At 31.7% G+C, this 19,299-nt stretch overlaps 3 protein-coding genes across 3 annotated transcripts; 1 reads left to right on the top strand and 2 right to left on the bottom strand.

The window, feature by feature from the left end:
* Nucleotides 1-7,519: 7,519 nt before the first annotated feature.
* Nucleotides 7,520-8,398, bottom strand: LOC123907821 (histone H1). The gene is made up of 2 exons (XM_045958205.1): nt 8,243-8,398; nt 7,520-8,142 (listed from the first exon to the last, which is right to left on the bottom strand). The coding sequence occupies exons 1-2, from the start codon at nt 8,321-8,323 to the stop codon at nt 7,702-7,704; spliced, it is 522 nt and encodes a 173-aa protein (XP_045814161.1). The 5' UTR covers nt 8,324-8,398; the 3' UTR covers nt 7,520-7,701.
* Nucleotides 8,399-10,034: 1,636 nt separating this feature from the next.
* Nucleotides 10,035-14,692, top strand: LOC123907820. The gene is made up of 6 exons (XM_045958204.1): nt 10,035-10,181; nt 10,286-10,369; nt 10,469-10,553; nt 12,057-12,145; nt 13,509-13,620; nt 13,952-14,692. Exons 1-6 carry the CDS (start codon nt 10,146-10,148, stop codon nt 14,167-14,169), a joined length of 624 nt encoding a protein of 207 aa, XP_045814160.1. The 5' UTR covers nt 10,035-10,145; the 3' UTR covers nt 14,170-14,692.
* An 827-nt stretch (nt 14,693-15,519) lies between these two features.
* On the bottom strand, nt 15,520-16,982 carry LOC123907819 (GDP-mannose 4,6 dehydratase 1). The gene has a single exon (XM_045958203.1). It carries the CDS (start codon nt 16,778-16,780, stop codon nt 15,680-15,682), a length of 1,101 nt encoding a protein of 366 aa, XP_045814159.1. The 5' UTR covers nt 16,781-16,982; the 3' UTR covers nt 15,520-15,679.
* Between the last annotated feature and the right edge of the window lie 2,317 nt (nt 16,983-19,299).

Below are 19,299 nucleotides of genomic sequence, written 5' to 3' on the forward strand. Positions count from 1 at the left end.
CAGCTGTGACAGAAGGCAGTTCGATCAAAATTACATGCGGGTATTATTCATTTTCTGCTGGCAAGAAGAAATTTATAAACCTTCTTATGTGCCCTTGTCTTTAAGCATGCTTATTTTTATATATTGTTGTATAATTGATCTACAATAGTCATTTTTCTATGACATGTGCTTTCACATATATGGATATAATATAGCGGTGGTAAACGCTAAGTTAGACATCTTATTTAGATATTTATTTGTATATTGTTGAAGTGAATAATTCTGATAGGTTTAAAATTAATACATTATTTATGAACTTATCAGATTTATCCACTTTAGTAGTATACTGGTACATATTCAAATAAAATGTGTATCGAAAAATTCACCTATAGTCGTTTTACTCGTGGTTAATTATTAGTTTCTTCACGTATTATTTTTGTATACCAATTTAAATTGGCTTTTTTTCCCCTTCTTTATAATTTATTGTAATTATTAGGATCTTTGTATATGTCTCAAGTTATCTCTATGGCTTAGGATTAATAGATACGAAAAATAGAAAAAGTGAGGAAAATGTCAATAAATATGAAATAGATTGAAAATTAGGGTTTTACTTCAATTTTCTATTTTTAATTGATGTCTTACCTCAATTTGGCTTATGCCCTCTATTTTTGAAACTAAAATCGAGTATATATACCTTATAAAGTTATAATATTTGTAAGTTTTAATAAAATATTCTATTCTACTTCAAAAAAATAAATATTATATTCCCATATATTTAGATTGAGCCATGAATTAGATTGATAGTAGTCGTTACCTGATTGGTGAGCAAGGGGAGTTTTCGTGGGTCCGTAATCCGTATGTTGTCTAGCATGCATTTTGCACCATTGCTCTTGTTCACCATGCTTTGTATTATGGTATGCACTAACCATGCTCTCATGCATTTTTTTTCTTCTTCTTTATTTATACAATAACTTTCTAGCTAGAAAAGTTTACTTCCTTTTTGGTCAAAAAAAGAAGGAAAAAATTACTTTCTTTATATATACTAATTTTCTGGTAGTCCCTTTGGTTGATTGAAGTCGTAGTATCTGTACAGATTCCAACTTAAAAACATGTTATTTGTAATAGCCAAAATTTTATGAAGAAATAGGTAAAATAGATTACAAGTGGTACTAGACCAACTTCATATTAAAATACACCTCTAACACCACCCAACACCTAGAGATCTATCTAAAAATACAATATTCGAGTGTGTTTGTTATCCAATCATAAAATAGAAAATGTCTTCCCGATATTTTCGCTAGATAAGGTTTTAATCGATTCCATTGCCTCAATGGCCGACGATGATTTGGAGAAAAGATGAAATTATATTCATAGTCTTTCAAATAGACCGCAAAACTGTGTATCACAATAACAATAGACCATTCCCTTCTCCCTTCGAGAAAGAACGCAAAAGTTTTCCAACAAAACAAACAAATCATCGCGGAGAGAGTCATAAAGACCCCAACCAAACCATCTATAGACTTAATACGAAACGGGATCAGCAATGAACACTTAATGAAGAGTACATCAACTCAATTATAAAAAAAAATCGTACAAAAACAATCAATTGTTATAGTGCAAGTGATTCCCTTTATTTGAGAGTAATAGTGACAGTCGATAAGGTCGAAAAATGTATGAACACAATAGTTGTTTACTTGCTTATTGTAACCTTGTACATGTGCAAGTGATTCTTTGCTTTGAAAAAATAAAAGTTCTTTAATTTCATCTTTATTCATATGGTGATTTTGATAGTATAACTGCTTTGGTACAAGCCTACAAACTATTAGATGGACCAAATGGGCCAAATTCGCCCATTTAATCCGCTTATTCAAATCTAGATCTTCTTTTGTCGCTTTATCTAATTTTCACTCATCCTATGTGTTTTCATTTTTATTTTTCTGTTATTTAAGTAGCGGACGTTATAAAAATGAGATATTTTTGAAAAATGTCGTATGCTACTTAGCGGATGTTATAATAAACAAATATGGTAAGGTGTTTTTGGGTGTATCCATTACCTAAGTAGCGGACATAGTATTTATGTAAATTCGTGGGCACGCGAGAAATTGAATAGGGTGGCAAAAGAAAATCTCAATCTTTATTTTTATGCTAGTATGGCCCCAAAAAATAGTATATATTTATGAAAAATGTTAATTAGTGTCCCAACACATTAGTTAAGAAAACCTATTAGAGGAAAACTACATTGAAACTAATTATATAGTCAATATTTATAAAATATAAAAAATATTTTCAATGTGAATTTTTTTTTTTTAACTAATGCTTTAATCTGACCTATATTTATATACCTTCAAGAAGCTTGTTAATTACTCTGTTTTATTTCACTCCCAAAACACACTCATTGAGTATCTATCTTCCATACAGATTTGATAATTTAGCTATAGGTGGTAAGGTGGACCAAATGTTATTGACAGCCACTAACTAAAGTATGAACTTTATACGTATGTATATCAAAATTTGATATTACCATATCTTATGTTATTGTTCATTACTACTGTCAAAAAAAAAATGTTATTGTTCATTACTACAAAATTGGTGTTGGCTCAAATCAAATGTTAAAGATTTAAGTGTCGTACTTTATTCATATTGTTAGTCGATTGTTAGTAGATTCTGCATTGATTTGGTGTTATCATAGTTTTAGATAATTACACACGAATAAAAAGTAGGTAGATAACAAGTTGTGCCGCTAAAATGTAAAATGTAAAAGATTTGTGTTACTTTGTGATAGTTCCACTTGAAGACATGTCTCACAAGTCCACAATGATCCACGTGTAGTCTCTTTCAACAAGTAGGGGGTCCAAAAGTGCTAAACAATGTGTGCTAAACTTTTTTGTCGACTCAAGAGTCTCAATTGAAAGTTGAAACACACACTCTTTGTTAAATTTTGAAGCAGTATCATTAATTCTATCAAGTTCCTTGAAATCATCCAAAACCAATATAATTATATGCCTCAATTTTTTTTAATTTTGTTTGCCAATAGTATCAATCCACCACAACACCTTCTAGTTCTAGCACCAATAATTTTGTACCATTTTTGTTAACAATGATTGCTAAATTTGATGATAACTTATGCTATTGGTGGTAAATTATCTCATGAGGTGTCTGTCAAATGTCAATTCGGTTTATTAATTGGAACTTCATTACTCTATAAAGCAATGTGCAATTTTGTGCTCCACATACAAAAAGGTGTTCCAAAACATATAAAAGTAAAAGAAAATTGACATATATGTTGGTACTTTATATGAAGATTAAGCTATATAAATTGCATATTTAATTAAGCCATGTGATTACCTTTTATGAGACATTTAATTATAATCTGTAGATGTTTGTACTAATCCACACCCTCTAGCTAGAAACCTTCCACAAGAGTATCACTGTATACATTTTTACTATGCACACAAGCTTAATGATCATTAACTAGTCCATGTGTCAACATATAAGTTAAGAATAATTCTTATAGGGTAAAATATTTTTCGCCATTGTTATATAGACGAATTTGAATTTTCATCCCAAAAAATATTCTTACGATTGTCTTTGTAATATCATATTGCTATTATTTTAGCTCTCATATTGATGCATTACACGAAAAGAGGACATGACATTGGATCTGATGACTAGACCACTGCCACGTAGGATTTTGATCATTGACTTGAGATTTTTTTGTGACTTATTATTTTTTATATTTTTTAATTAATTTTTAGATGGACTTAAACAAAAGGTAAAAATATGCATTTTTTTGTATTCATATCATTTTTGTTTTGCAATTTTATACTGGAAGTCGAACTGTGATAGTGAAATTCTTGTGAAGCATGCTGGATTTTGTTTTCATTTCTTTAATCAATTTTTAGGTTGAAGGAATAATTCCGATGTTGAAACTTATTTGATTTAGAATGAAGAGATCGAAACTATTGGGTTTGAACTTTGAGTATTTTTTTTTGAGATTTTTCTTTTTTGAAGATGATGAAAGGTTTTAAAGATTTCTGTGTTTTAAAACTAGTCCAAAAAAATGGAGTGAGTAACTCAACTAATATTACTGGCTTTGGCCGTTTAAAAAAAATAAAATAAAATTAGTCATGGTGGAAAGTGACCTCACCTCTCCACTTCCTTCACAAAACAAATGATCGTTTTCAGTCGGCTTATGACTGTGCTGCTCGACCAACCACATTCTATTGAATGAATTAAGTATAAACAAAATCTAGTGCTCAAAACAATACAATTTAACTTGAACTTGTTGTTATGATTAGTAGTACACTCCTGTTATGAATACATGGTAACTAGATCTTGGTCGGAAAGTTTTTTTGTTTATGTATGGCCCAAGCAGGAGCGTAGAAAATTGTAGACAAAGTAGTGTGTTACAAAAAAAGAAGAAGAAAAAAAAGATGATGAACAATAAGGATAAGTAATTAGTGAATTGGTTGACAATAACAAAAGGTTTGTTTTTAAAGAGCAATGATACCTATTATGGCACGCAACTATGCAGCTTTGAAGAGTTTCTCATGCAAGAATGAATAAGTAGGGAAGGAAAATGAATGAAGTACGTCCAAATATAAGCCTTAAATGTTGAGAAGATAAGTGCTAAAATTACTTTTCAATCTTTTTGCACTTTTTCTCTTTATCAAGTCAAATTTCATGCCGACTTCCAATAACAAGGAGACTTATGTTTAGGTGGCAACAAAATCGGAATTGGATCTGGTGCAGTCATTTTTCCATACAGTCGTTTAATGATCGGACGGTTTAAATAAATGCAGTCAATATATAATAGTTTAAATCATAATTGTCTGATCTTGATCTTGATCGAACGACTATAGATGTCATGACTGCACCGAAAAAGTGACTGCACAAAATCCATATCCCGCAAAATTGGTTGAGCTTAACGAATAAATCCATCCATTCTTTTTTAAAGTAGTGTGTGGGTTCAAGTTTAGGACACTACCTATAAGTTCAAAGGGACATCGCTGTTTATTCCAAAAAAAATTATATTTAATACGAAGATATACATATTTTTGTTAACTATATACATAACCGATACATTTACACAAGATAGTTGTGTGGCTCAGTAGTGTTGTGGGGTATTGTTGCTACTTCTGGGTTCAATGTTTGATTCATGCTGAAGCCATTATAGCTTTTACTTGAATTTTTTTAAACTATAGCCACTACACATTTTTTACATAAAACTTAACCTGGTAAAACCACATAAAATGTAGGTTAACCCAAACAGATAATGCAAACAATTGAACGGTGCAATATTATTTAAATGTTAATGGTTTATGATTTTTTGGTAATACAGGATCAAATTTAACAAAATCTAAAAACTTGGTGTTTATAATTTGTAGAGTTTTTTTTTTATAAGCAAAAAATGAATTATAAAGAGTACAAGGGGTACTCAACCCTTACAATTCAAAATAGATCACTTTAGATGCGTTGAAAACAATCTAAAGGATTATTACGCCATTCAGAGAAAACTAAATTAACATTTGTTCCCTATTCGGCCTATAATTTGTAGAGTTAATTCTCTTTATTTTGAATATATTAAGTCCACATGATAAGGCAGTACACCTCCAAAAATAATTACTCTTATTACATTTAAAAGTTCTTTTTTCATTTTTCATTTTAATAAATAAAAAATGAGTGTGAGTTGCTCCCTTAATTTTTCTTTTGGAGATTCCATATTTTGGTTTATAAACAATAAACCCTAAAATGATAGCCCAATAAACCCGTTTGTAAAAACAACAATAAAGACAAAGTTGTACGATATTTTTTTTTATGACACAAAGTTGTACGATTCAATATAAGGCAAATTGCTAGAGCTTCATTTCGCACCCGCTAGGTTTTCACGTCGCACCCCCTTAAATTATCAAAATATCTCTTCTAAAAATTAAATTTTTATGCTTTTACGCGTCTGCTACTTAAGTAGAAAATCGAATTTGTTACTTAAGTAGATAACTGATTTTTTATCCCCTACATGAAATTTCGAGATTTTACATTGTTCTCTACATAAGTAGAAAACTACGTTATTTACAAGGCCATATCTGAGTGAGGGCGAAAAGGGCGACCGCCCTAGGTCCATAAAAACAAGTCTAAAATTTGGCCCTGAAATAATTTTTTTAGGGGACTAATAGACCCAACAAAAAATATATATGAAATTCTTAGTTTTGTCTATCGCTTCCTATTCTCTCTCGGTGAACATATAATTATAATTATGAATTTTGGTACAATGATATTTGATATGATTGATAATTGTTGAATTGATACAATGATACCTTGATACGTAAGTATCAATGATCAAATTTTCTGTGCGTATGTATTTTTTACTCATATCAAGTATCAAATTCTCTATCAGACTGCCTTCGTACTACTTTTTTCATCACTACACGTATGCAGATTCTTTTGTTCTCACAATCTTGCTGCATATCAACACACACCCGTCGTCTTCCTCTATTTTTCTCTCTCCAAGTCTGCAACTCATCAGTCATCCCTAGTTTTCTCTTATATAACATATTGATGTAAACACAATAATTAGTGACTTTGCATGATTGCATTTAGAAATGGTGGTATGAATTGTTTTGTAAGAGTATTTTGATATTAAATAAAAAGTCTAATATTTTTTGATAATTCAAATTTGTTATACTACAAATTGTAAATTCGCCCTTAGGTCCCTAAAATCTTAGAAATGGAGTCTGGTTATCTAGTTAACTAACACCACATATACATGAATTTTGTAGATCCTAAACGTTCTATGTTGATGTTCCTTCAGATATTGTTGGAATGTTTGTATTCACATCAGCTTAAATATCTGACAAAATATAAATAACTTTAAAATATGAAATCGTCAAAGTAAAAACAGGTTTCGTGCACCTTCTATTCATGTATATGATGTGTTAGCTAGTTAAGTAGCTAATGTGATTCTCTACTTAAGTATAAAAGAATGTAAAACTCTGAAAATTTCAGGTATAAGAGGTGTAAAACCAGTTATTTTTTTAAGAAGCGAACTCAATTCAAGTATAAGAAATGTAAATTTTTTTTTTATAATATATGTTACATAAGTAATAGAAAGATAAAAATAAAAATGAGTAGGGCGCGTGAAAAACTCAAAAGTGCCAAAAAAAATTCTCACAAGTGCCAAAAGATAGATAGAAAGAATAGATAAACTACAAAGTCATTCGAAAATTGTTTTTTTAGACCTTAATATTGCTCTGAAGTCCCCCCTAGATGGTGTTTTTAGTCTTAAAATTCAGTTAATAATTTAGATTCCGAAATTACCATTGGTTTGTAACATAGTTTTCGAACCAATTTTACATTAATAATCCCGTTGTGAGAAATCAAATCTCATACCCAAAAATCTTTATCTCAATCCCTTTCTAGGTCAAGTAGTTGATCATAAAACTTGTGATGTATTGTTATGCATATTGCTTTATTCAATGATTAGCTCTCGGTATTGAAAATGGTTCGTTATTGAAATTTCACCGGTCATCTCCAAACAAAGATGTATCAAAAAGTAAATTTTAACATATGTATAAAAAGCTCCACTTGATTCATATACACAATAGAGAGCTTAGGATACATGAACAAAAAGAGAGCATACTACTACAACTAGTTAGTTATTATTCGTATTTTTACACATATATTACATTGTTTCAGTCACTAATAATCTATCATCATAATCTAACTTCAAGCATTAGCAACAGTAGCTTTTCTAGCCCTCTTATTATTATTCGACTTAATGGACTTGGGCTGTTTGGGCTTCCCAGGCCCAGAAACCTTCTTACCTTTCTTCTTCTTCACAACCTTCTTAACCGCCTCATTTTTCTTACTCTTCGTACCACCAACCGTAACATTTCTCTTCCTTTTCTGGCTCTGTTTCTTCTTCTCCGCCACGTCACCCTTCGTAACCTTCGTGCTCTTCTTCGGCTTCTCGGCTTCAGATAGCTTATACGAAGCCTTGATCTTCACCAGCTTCTCTCTGGCAGCTTGATTCTTCAGCTGCAGATTCAACATCTTCTTGAAATTCGCTGGAAGCACCGACTTAAACTTCTCCTCCATGAATTTGGCTATAGCGTAAGGACTTGAACCGTTTTTCTCTTTCAGAGCTAACAAAGCCTCCTTAATCATCTGCAAAACAATTCAATATAATTAGTCTAAGTTAATTAATGAAAATTATACAGTCAAATTAATAATTAACATGAAACTTAATCAAATTTGAAGTAATTACCTGAAAATATGGAGGATGTGAAGCTGTTTTGGTCTTCTTCTCTTTTGAAGCTTTTGGCTTCTTCTCCTCCGCGGCAGACATAACTAGTAGTAGTAATTTTTTTGAGTAAGTGTTGACTAATTGCAATTAGAAACGGTAAATTTTTGTGATTAACGAATGTTTGGATGGTTTTGATCTATAAATAGTGGGAGAAAATAATCCTTTCCTTGCTGGAAGTGTAGCTTGCTGCTATTGGTGGTTTGAGTGAGGTAAGGATTGCCAGCGTGTAGAAAGAGAGATCTAGAACGTACACGTGGCATGAATGTAAGCGTTATTTGTGGAAAGTGAAAAATATGGTGTCGTGACTGTGGGTTGTGGATAAGATAAGAATGCCAACTGTTTTGTTTTGGTTAATTCGGCCTAAACAGCGGCCAAGCAGTAGCACACATGAATGAGTGTGTTTTCTTGTGGTTTAATTCCTCCATTTTCATCCAATGTGCTTTGTTTTTTATTCTTATTCTTTTGCAATTGTGATGTCTAGAAAGAATTGATTGCAATGTGAGTTGAATTGAATCATGTAACATAATAGGATTGGTAGACATTTTGGTTTTAAGGATTCAAACAAAATCTCTTTTTGTTAGATAAAAATAGAAAAATTGTGTTTTGGTCAAGAAGATAAGAAGTCTATAAGTCATAAAAATGTCAAAATTGTTAAGTTAAATGTTATGTTTGGAGTTCGAACTACGACTTTTATTTTAGAGTAAAAAATGACTTGAGATGATTTTTCAAATTTAGTAAATGTAAGTGAGTATATAAGGTGTTCGAGTCAATTATATGTGTGTAGATGAACTAGATTAGTTCAAGCATTAAGAATGAGTATTCATAATTGAGTTGGCTGATTGATTCACGATGAAACCTTACAAAATTCAATCCATATTCAATTCAATGTTGCAAGTTAAGTTAAAAAATCAATAATTTTTCCATCAAACTTGAACCAACTAAAGGTGGGTTGGGCCAGTTAGACCAACATATGAGTTTTTTTTTTTTATGACAGTTGTCATAATCATTCGTTAAAGAAGATGTATTGTTCATTAAAATTGTTAAGCTACTATGTTTGATCTAATTAAGAGAAGTTTGAGCTGTATGATAGAAGTTTGAATTGTAAATAAAAAAACAAAATACAAATTGTTGAGGATGAAATATGAATACTTAGGCACGAATAGAAAGTTGTTAGATCAGATTTGTAAGCATGTGGTTTACTAAAAGTTGTTGAATTAAAAATTGTTTATTCAATATTGTGTTAGGATTTTAGAGCTCCACAAAAAAATTGGTGTTCGAAATTATATTTTTTATTTTTATAGGAGTTGATAATGTTCCAATCTCTCTTACGAAATGAGTGTTCTTTTAACCATTTTACTTATGAATATTGATTTGTCTCAACCATTACATAAGATCAAATTTTGGAGGAAAGACAAGATTATGTTTTCTTTGTTGATTTTTGAATGGATTAGTCACACTCCAATGAAGTGTAACACAAGGGACATGATTTATTTTTAATACAACTAGGTCGAGGTTAAAAAATCGTGTATAATAATTTTGTAGAAAATTAGGAATTAAAATGTGCTATTTTTTATAAGAAAAAAAAATTAATAAATTTGTAAGGATTAAAAATTTATCTATAATGGATTAAAAATTTGTTTAACCTTTTATAAAATTATGTAAGTAATTTAAATAGAGCAAGAAAGTAATTCAAAAAAAATAAATTATTTTCTCTATCCAAATAAATAAATAAAAAACAGGTTTAATTAATTCTCATTCCCAAAATGCAAAATCCCCACCCACCAAAGCATGTTAGTTAGTGATAGTTTGTTTCTGGTTAACTTGTGAATTGAATTTTGAGCTCGATTCTACCCCCAACCCAATCATGGGCGCTTCAGAGTCTACTTTCTCCAACGTACAGGTAAAAATTCCTTTCAATTCCTCCTCTTTCTTTCACTCTCGATTCCAAATTATTCTTAATTAATTCCTTATTCACCGAATTCTCTCAATTCATTGTTACTACAGACGCCAGATGACAAAATCACCACCGTAACAGAGCGATTGGAAGCTTCTGATCCCATTTTAGAGCGCCTTAAATCCCTCAAAATTGTATGGTTCCTTTTTCTATTTTGAATTTTTTTTGTCGTTGATTATTGTACTTGTTTGAAGCTGTGAAATTGATTTTATTCAGTTAATTGTGTACTGTAGACTCCGCCGGTATTGACCTCTCCTCCAACTGAGGGTAGCTTGACTGACATTTTAGTGAGGAGACCTTCGTCGTCGCCGACTTCAGGTGAATTGATCTCTAATAGTTTAATGATTTAGATTCAAAGTAGATTATAGATTATAGATTATAATACTTGTGTACATTTTCGCTAAGTTATCGTATTATAGTTATACAAGTGATTATATAGTAAATACTGAGGTCCTATCTGAACAAACAACTTAATTAAGCTCTTATAGCGTAAATGTTAATCATATAAATGCTTATGTATAAGTTATTTCTATAAGTCAAATTGTTTTCATATAAGTAGTTGTTGTTATAAACAATTATAAATAGCTTATGGAAATAACTTGTAAACTGCTTATAAACATGTGTTTCCATAAGATATAGCAAACAATCTTACAAGTGCTTATGCTAATATAGGTTAAAGAATATAAGGTTAGAGAAGCTAATCCAAACAGATACTGATTACTACTATCTTATTACTTCTAAGAATAGGGGGATTATCAAGTTATTATCTGATTACTATTAGTTTTAGAGTTTATGTATAAACTGATTTATACAATCAAAGAGTGAATGAGAGGAAATTCCTCACAAACAATTTATAAGCTGCTTCTACAAGCTGTCTTTGAAAGTTTATGCAAATAAGTTAAAAAAGAGGTTATTTGCTTATCATAAGCTTTTTTTTATTAGCACTTTTAAACCCTACAGGTGTTTATGACATAAAATTAGTATAAGTATACTCATTAGAATGCTTCCGCTGTACATAAACTGTGCTAATCTTGCGAGTTTTCATTTTCGAATACTGTTATATTTTTGTTCTAACGACTTGTGTTTATTTCCAATGTTGTGTTTTGTTACATTTTTCAAGTCTTCTATCCCTTGAGAGTTGACCATCTTAATAATTTCCATGCGTTTTGCTTGTTGCGGCTGGGTTAACATCCGTTGCCTTGCCTGTATTTACTTACCCCCAATTAAAATGTTTTTAAATTCCTCATTCTAAAATGACAAAGTAACAAATATATCATTGCCCGGACTCAAGATATCTTTGTCTAACAATGGCATGTTTGTTAAGCTGACTAGTTTCCCAAAGAAAAATGAAAATGCAGAGATCTATTTTCTCCCAATTTATATATTTAGTATTTTTCACAGCAACGCATGCTAGATAATCTAGCTTCTGTTATAAGTGTTTAAGGAATCTCTCTGTTTCCTGTTATATCTTTTCGCCTGCATTCTGCTATCATAGCTCACAGATGAGAACTGACTGTGTGAGTATGTCATGCGTTTATGCTAGAGTGCAATGTTGATGATTGATGGAATGACATGTTGATATTGGCAAATGTCCGTTAGACCTTTACTATATAAAATTTTCCTGTATGATTTTATTGTTTAAAGAAATACTTTGATGTTGTAAGCTTCAGGTTTTTCAATCACATTTAAATCTTAATCCTTTTTCTGATGAATATATGATGTTTGTTCTGGTAGTTCTTTTTGTATCCTACCAGCTGCATTTAATTCCAACAATTTTATTTGGGATAATACTTAGTTGCTCCCCTTTCATGTTTGAAACAGCTACAGTGAATCCAAGGGTTTTACTTGAGCTATTCTCAATGTACCGTGATTGGCAGGAAGAAAGGGTCCAAGAGATAAGCAAAAACCAGGTCTGTTTCATATAAGAATAGTATAATTAATTCATCAAATATTAGATTCTACATCTTATAATACACCCACTCTCTCCACTCAGACCAAAGGCAACTTTTTTCACGCAGATAAAAATTCCTTTTCAAGTGAAAAATATTTACACCTTCTGTACCCAAACTCAAACTTACACTTTTAGTGTCTCTTTGATTTAAGATGTTCGGTTTTCAAAAGTGTCACCTTGTTTTTATTCTGTGTTGGGAGTTCCACATTTGGATGTGATATGGGCCATATGGCTTGAAATTGTGTTTATAAGTGGGAGACATTTCTGAACTTACAAGTCAGTTTTGTGGGGTTCAATAATGTCAAACCAAATTTTAAGACGGTATCAGTCTCCTTTGACCATAGTTATATGATGAACGCATTTGATTTTTACTTGTAAAGTAATGTAAATAAAGTTGACTTGTTGTAGTATAACAAACTTAGGGTCCATTTACTCTGAAAATTTATGTTAATTTTATTTGCTAACAAGGAGATAGTTGACTCTTGAATTGAACAATTATTTGTATTTCCAAGAATGTAAAAAAAAAAATTGTTTTCATTTTTTCTTGAAATGCATCATCCCTGACTAGTGACTAGCATTTCATCTTCTCTCCGTCACAAATAGTTCACTTTAAAATTCTTTCATCTTCTTATTAGCAAGTTAAAATGTATATATTTTTGAAAATGAATGTAAAATGTTTTCCAAAGTAAACAGGCTTGTACATTTTCTTATTAGAATAATTCAGCTATTTCAGTGTCACATTTTGTGGAACGGTTAACCTTTTCAACAAGTTATGAAAATGTTAGTTGATTTAGTATGTGATTTAGTCTTAATTATATGATCAACTTAGGTAGCTTTTCATGCCAACAAATACAGTAATGCTTGTGGTCATAAGTCTTGTAAGATTCCAGTGCAAAATTGCAAGAAAATGTCTTAGTGATTGCAATAGGATATATTTAATCAAACTATTACAAGTATTATTATAGTTTATCTAGCAGAAGATTTTGAATCCTGAAGCTAATTTTCACAAATTTTTAGTTGACTAAATTTACGCTTGGAGAGAAAAAATGAAAATGATGAACCCTTCCTTTTTTGTTAGATTTTGAAAAATAATCAAACTGAAAAAATATATTTCAGAATGTAAAATAAAATACTATTGTGTGATAAGTAACGACCCTTCAATAATATTTCTTATTCTATTGATGTTGTTTTACTAAATAGTGACATTGTTTCCATCAATGTTTAGACATTTTTGCCTCTTTAGGAACCGGACTTGCATTCATTCTCTGATTTGTAAAAGCTATGATATTCTGTGCATGCCATAAACGTCGAAATTCATGCAGGAGGAGATAGAAAACAGAATAGAAGTTGCTGATGCTTTGGCAATCAAACTTCTTCAGCGATATAATCATTCAACATCCACAATGAAGACCGCTTCACGGCATCTATCAGGAGGTATTATCAGACACAGTTCTTAGTTCTTGCAATATTTGGAATACGGTGATTTGATTCTCAGCTTTAGAGACAACATGTATAACATGTTTTGCATGATCTGTTAAATTGAAAAGGAAAATCCCCTCTTTCATTGCTTTGCAAGGCTCACCAAAGCATATAATACTAATTCATTTTCATGTCTGTCATGATGTTTACACGGCATCAGTATGGTAAAAGAAATAATTAGTTAGGGGTGTGGGATTATCAATATGCTTTACTCTGCTGGTCTTCTATGATTGGCTGTGAACATGTGTTAACTTTATGTTTGGAACGTGCATATATATATATGCAGTTAATTCATTGCAGGTAGAAATTGGAGAGCTCAAAGGAAGGTTGACTGAGGTTATCAGCAACTGCGATGCTTTGTGCAAAAGGATTGCAGCAGAGGGACCAGAACCCCTCCGGTCATCTATCAAACCTTTTGCAATTGCAAAGGCCGATGAAGAAATTTGCTCAAGTTCAACTAGCTTGCAAACAGTAACAAAAACAAGTCCACCTTCTGCAGAATAGTAGTTGGACTAACAGGTTTGATTATTGCTCATATTATCAGAAGCTTCGTGCATTTTAGTGGGAAATTTGAGAGCTTGAAGAGCTTTTGCATCACAATCACGTGATTGATTAATTTTGTATGGGCCATGTTATGGATGGGGTGCCCGAAGTTTTTCATTAATTGAGATCTAACTCATGGCAACTTTAGAGCAATGGGACCATGTTCCTTTGCTTCTATAGTGGGGAGCCTTGATGCCCATCACCGACACCCAAAATTTGGGATTTGCTAATTGGATGCCACAAATTGCAAAATTGTCATAGCACTACACATGATCAGATATGAAGCTATCATTTAATTTAATTGTTTCGTAATTTTTAAGTGCTTTGGGAAGTTCCCAATATAGTTTACATGATCATGTAATTGTGCAACATTTTGCTGCTGTCCTCAACAGTGCTATTTTAACAAATAAAGATTGTTTTTGTTTGTTTTAAATTGTTCACAAATTAAATATGTATTCAAGTGCTGGTGAATTATTTTATCAAATGATTCTAAAGATGGGTCCCCCAATATAGATCTGGTCTAAAGATGGATCTCATTTGGGCCATGTTAAGGTAGAGAGAATATGTGTGGTATTTTACAGTTAAAGGCTGTTAATGTGTGGGAATGAAAGTCACACTGCCTCAGCAGCATAAAGGAAGAACGATATAACAGTAACTTCTGAACATGCTCAGTAAAAAATAGTCGGTGTCGGTGGGGTTTTACAAAATTTGTATGCACTATATGGAGATTGTAAAATACTATATATTAAGTGGTGAGATTAAACTTGCAAACTATATGAGATTAAACTTGCAAACTATATGATCCTTTGAATAAAAAATCTTTCATTTGTCTTCACTTCACACACTCAGATTTTGACAGATATAGGATTCCCTGTTGTAAACTAATCACGTACACTGTAATCAATTTCACTTTTAGATTGGATTGTTTAATTTAAAACAGTTATTATATAACGCAAAATGATCTAAGTAACTTATTAAAATTCGGATGCTCTATATCATTCGATATGGTACACTAAAATAGCTTCACATTGCTTGAGAATGAAGGTATCAAGGTGCCGACAAATGCACACAAGTGGTTCGACTCCATTTTTCAGATTTGTGAATTTGAATCTTGGTGAAAAAATTCTCAACTCCAAAATCAAAAGAAACAAATTGAGTCATAATGAACAGACACTATATGGGAACGATTACAAAATTCTTAGCACATTACAAAACTAAAGAATCACAGAGAGAGGTTGAGCTAAGCTTCCACAAGACAATGAGAATGGATGTAGACATATAGAGATTTCAATGAATAAAATAAAACAAATCTGCCTCCAAAACCATAATGTAAACTGTAATCAACTGAGATTAATAAATCCAATTAAACTCCCTCAACTATGATGAATCAATCACTGAAAATAACATCAACAATATATGAATTTCAAAAAAAAAGAAAACACCATCTTAAATCCATTAAAAAGAAACTAAATCAAGGTTGTTGTTGAGCATCAATGTAACCAGCATCAACAAGAACTTTCTCCTTCTTAGCCATTTCAACATCATTATCAACCATCATTCTAACAAGTTCTTCAAAACTAACCTTAGGTTTCCATCCAAGAATTTTCTTAGCTTTACTAGCATCACCTTTCAGATTATCAACTTCAGTTGGACGAAAATACCTCTTATCAATAACAACATGATCCTTCCAATTCAATCCAACATAACCAAAAGCAACTTCCAAAAACTCTTCAACCGTATGCGAATCTTCCGTCGCTACAACATAATCATCAGCTTTCTCTTGTTGAAGCATCAACCACATCGCTTCAACATAATCACCAGCAAATCCCCAATCTCTTGAAGCTTGTAGGTTTCCAAGAAACAGCTTACTCTGTAACCCGATCTTGATTCTACCAACAGCACGAGTAATTTTTCTTGTCACAAAATTCTCACCTCTGCGAGGTGATTCATGATTGAACAGAATTCCGTTACAAGCGAAAATTCCATACGCTTCACGGTAATTCACAGTGTACCAATGCGCAGCGACTTTCGAAGCTGCGTAAGGTGAACGAGGATGAAACGGTGTCGTTTCAGATTGTGGTGGTGGAGTTGATCCAAACATTTCAGAAGATCCAGCTTGATAATATCGAATGTGAGATCTACCAGATGCATCGATGTGAGATCTAACCGCTTCAAGAAGACGAAGCGCACCGGTGGCAACAACATCAGCAGTATAATCAGGGATCTCGAAAGAAACCGCAACATGAGATTGAGCGGCGAGATTGTAAACTTCGTCGGGAAGAATCACATCGAGCCAACGACGGAGAGAAGAAGCGTCGGAGAGATCAGCGTAGTGAAGTTTCATACGAGCTTTGTGAGCGTTGTGTGGATCGACATAGATGTGATCGATTCGTTGAGTGTTGAAGTTTGATGAACGGCGAATTAGGCCGTGAACTTCGTAGTCTTTGTTGAGGAGAAATTCCGTTAGGTAGGAACCGTCTTGGCCGGTGATTCCGGTGATCAATGCGACTTTGCGAGTGGTGTCGCCGTTTGTTGACGGTGGTGTTGGGGTTGGGGATGATGAATCTGCCATTGTTGTTTGAGAATTGAGAAATTGTGATTGATTGATTATTGAAATGAGTGAGTGAGATCTCGTCGTTGTTGAAGTCTTTATTTATTTATGGAGGAAATGTGATTAACGCGGTTTTTTGATCTTGGATTGGATTCACGATTTCACACTGTAAAAATTGGAGTACTTAATTTTCTATTCAATGTCTTGAACTCTTTTAATTCAACGTTTAAACTTGTTATTGAAACATTGACTTTTTTTTAATTAGATCAGATGAGGAGTGCTAACAACACACTCTTTTAACAAACACACTCCAACACACTCTCTTTTATTAGTTAAAATTTATATGGGTCCCATAAAAGTTATATGGGTCCACATTTTTTTATGGGACCCATGTGAATTTCAATCAATAAAAGAGAGTGTGTTGGAGTGTGTTTGTTAAAGAGTGTGTTGCTAGCATTATTCTAGATCAGATATAAGATATATTTGGTCTTTTTTTTTCCTTATAAAAATTACCATAGGGTGGGGGGTAATAAATTAGATTGGCTTAAATGCGGTTTTATCCTTTATTTTGAATAAATCAGAATTTTACCCCATTTATTTCACTGAAACAGTAATTAATCTCTCTCTATGTAACTCTAAATTTGGTGGAGTTTGATTCTAGGGAAAGTTAACTCGATTACGATCATTTTGGTACCGGTTTAGTGAATTATTGATCAAAATTAAATTCTGTGCGAAGTTTTGAAATTGAGGATCAGAAGCAAACTGATACCTCAATTTTGGTAACTCAATTTTGATAATAATTCATCAAATTGGTAACAAAATGACCGTAATCGAGTTAACTTTCCTCATAATCAAACTCCACTAAATTTGGAGTTACATAGAGAGATTAATTACCGTTTTAGTGAAATATGGGGTAAAATTCCGATTTATTCAAAATAGGAGGTAAAACTACATTTAAGCCAATTAGATTTGTATACCATCAATCAATTATAATTTTCGTGAACATAACTCAACCAATAGAAATAATCGAATTGGTCACATGAGTTTAGTTCATTTGGCAGGAACATCACATTATAGATATATATTATTATTATTCGTAAATATATATATTATTAAAATATGGACAATATTTTATTGATAATTATGGAAAATATTTCTCTAATATTGTAAAATATCAATATAACACAAATAATAAATTTGTCAACGTGCTTATAATTCAGTTTATAGAGTCATCATAATATATATAAAGATTAAAATTCATATTCAAAATCAATATAGCGTAGTACAAATGGTAGATGCTTTGACAACTTAATTATTTAGATAATTTTGTGTTCAATTTTATATAAAAAAAACCATTTGAATCATCTCGTAGAAATTAATTTTCGCAATTGCACGCAAAATATATCTTTGATTTAAAACTAAAAATAAAGATAAAAATCGTACTCGAAATTTCTTTTATTCCCTTTGAGATACTATAAAAAGTCGTGATAATGTTTTACGTTTATAATGACAATGACTAACAACTTTGTTTACTCGAAAAGGAGAAAAAAAAGTCATGATTTGTGTCGGTGAACGTGAAAATCAAAAGAGATTTTACTTGATCTGGTTTATCTCTCGGGGTGGTGGGATTGTGGATCTAGTGATTTTTTTTTTTTTTTTTTTTGGTATAGGATCTAGTGATTTTTAATTTGGTGAAAAATAAAATAAAAATGGAAATACGACGTAACTTCCGCGGTAATATAAGATGATATATGATCATGGACCTTGATTCCATGAATTCGTTTTTTCGGTGCATTCATGCAGTCGAGCTGTTTGTAGGCGTTCGATCAAGATCGGACAATCATGATTTAAAACTGTATTTATTGACTGCATTTGTTTAAACCGTTCGATCGTGATCGAACGGTTATAAAATAACTGCACCAAAAATTCAACTTCACTAAATCCATTTCCTTGATTTATGAGTTTGAGAACTAACATACAACAATGTCACCTTTGATAACAAATTGACGGTATCATTTGTTTGTCTCTGCATGAAATTTATTTTAAAGTTAGGTAAGAAATTGAATAATACTTTACATATTTAAAATAACTCTAAAATAAAAATTGGGACTAAGCAGTTTGTTTTATAGATGTTGTCAACTGTTAAGAAACATGGCATCCATGGGAGAAAAGAGAAAATAGCTCAAAAGTGTATAATATTGATGAATGCAAAATATTACAAAATGAGAAAATGTGTGTGTAAAAGATTACATCAAAGCCTATATATAGGCATCAAGAAACTACTAACTAATTCTACTAATTACTAACTAACTATATCTTTAACACCCTCCCGCAAGCTAGAAGGTGTTCACAACACTTCTAGCTTGGGATAAGCAATACAAAAGTACATCAAATCAAAAGAAAATACAATGAGATTTGCCGGAATACATCGGCTAAAACAACTCAATAACAACTAGTAGTGCTTAACCACCATAAGGAAGAAACACAACTCATCAAAGCCAACTAAGGGCAAAAGCTTAACCATCAAGTAGAAACCACAA

The sequence above is a fragment of the Trifolium pratense genome, linkage group LG2 (genome assembly GCF_020283565.1).
Source record: "Trifolium pratense cultivar HEN17-A07 linkage group LG2, ARS_RC_1.1, whole genome shotgun sequence".
In the NCBI taxonomy this organism is placed as follows: domain Eukaryota; kingdom Viridiplantae; phylum Streptophyta; class Magnoliopsida; order Fabales; family Fabaceae; genus Trifolium; species Trifolium pratense.

Excerpts from the sequence above, each read along its gene's own strand:
- LOC123907821 (XM_045958205.1), bottom strand. The coding sequence starts at position 8,323 with ATGTCTGCCGCGGAGGAGAAGAAGCCAAAAGCTTCAAAAGAGAAGAAG. Across the intron at positions 8,143-8,242 it reads CACATCCTCCATATTTTCAG|ATGATTAAGGAGGCTTTGTT; the intron begins GTAATTACTTCA and ends ATTGTTTTGCAG.
- LOC123907820 (XM_045958204.1), top strand. The coding sequence starts at position 10,146 with ATGGGCGCTTCAGAGTCTACTTTCTCCAACGTACAG. Across the intron at positions 10,182-10,285 it reads CTACTTTCTCCAACGTACAG|ACGCCAGATGACAAAATCAC; the intron begins GTAAAAATTCCT and ends TTGTTACTACAG. Across the intron at positions 13,621-13,951 it reads TTCACGGCATCTATCAGGAG|TTAATTCATTGCAGGTAGAA; the intron begins GTATTATCAGAC and ends ATATATATGCAG.
- LOC123907819 (XM_045958203.1), bottom strand. The coding sequence starts at position 16,780 with ATGGCAGATTCATCATCCCCAACCCCAACACCACCGTCAACAAACGGC.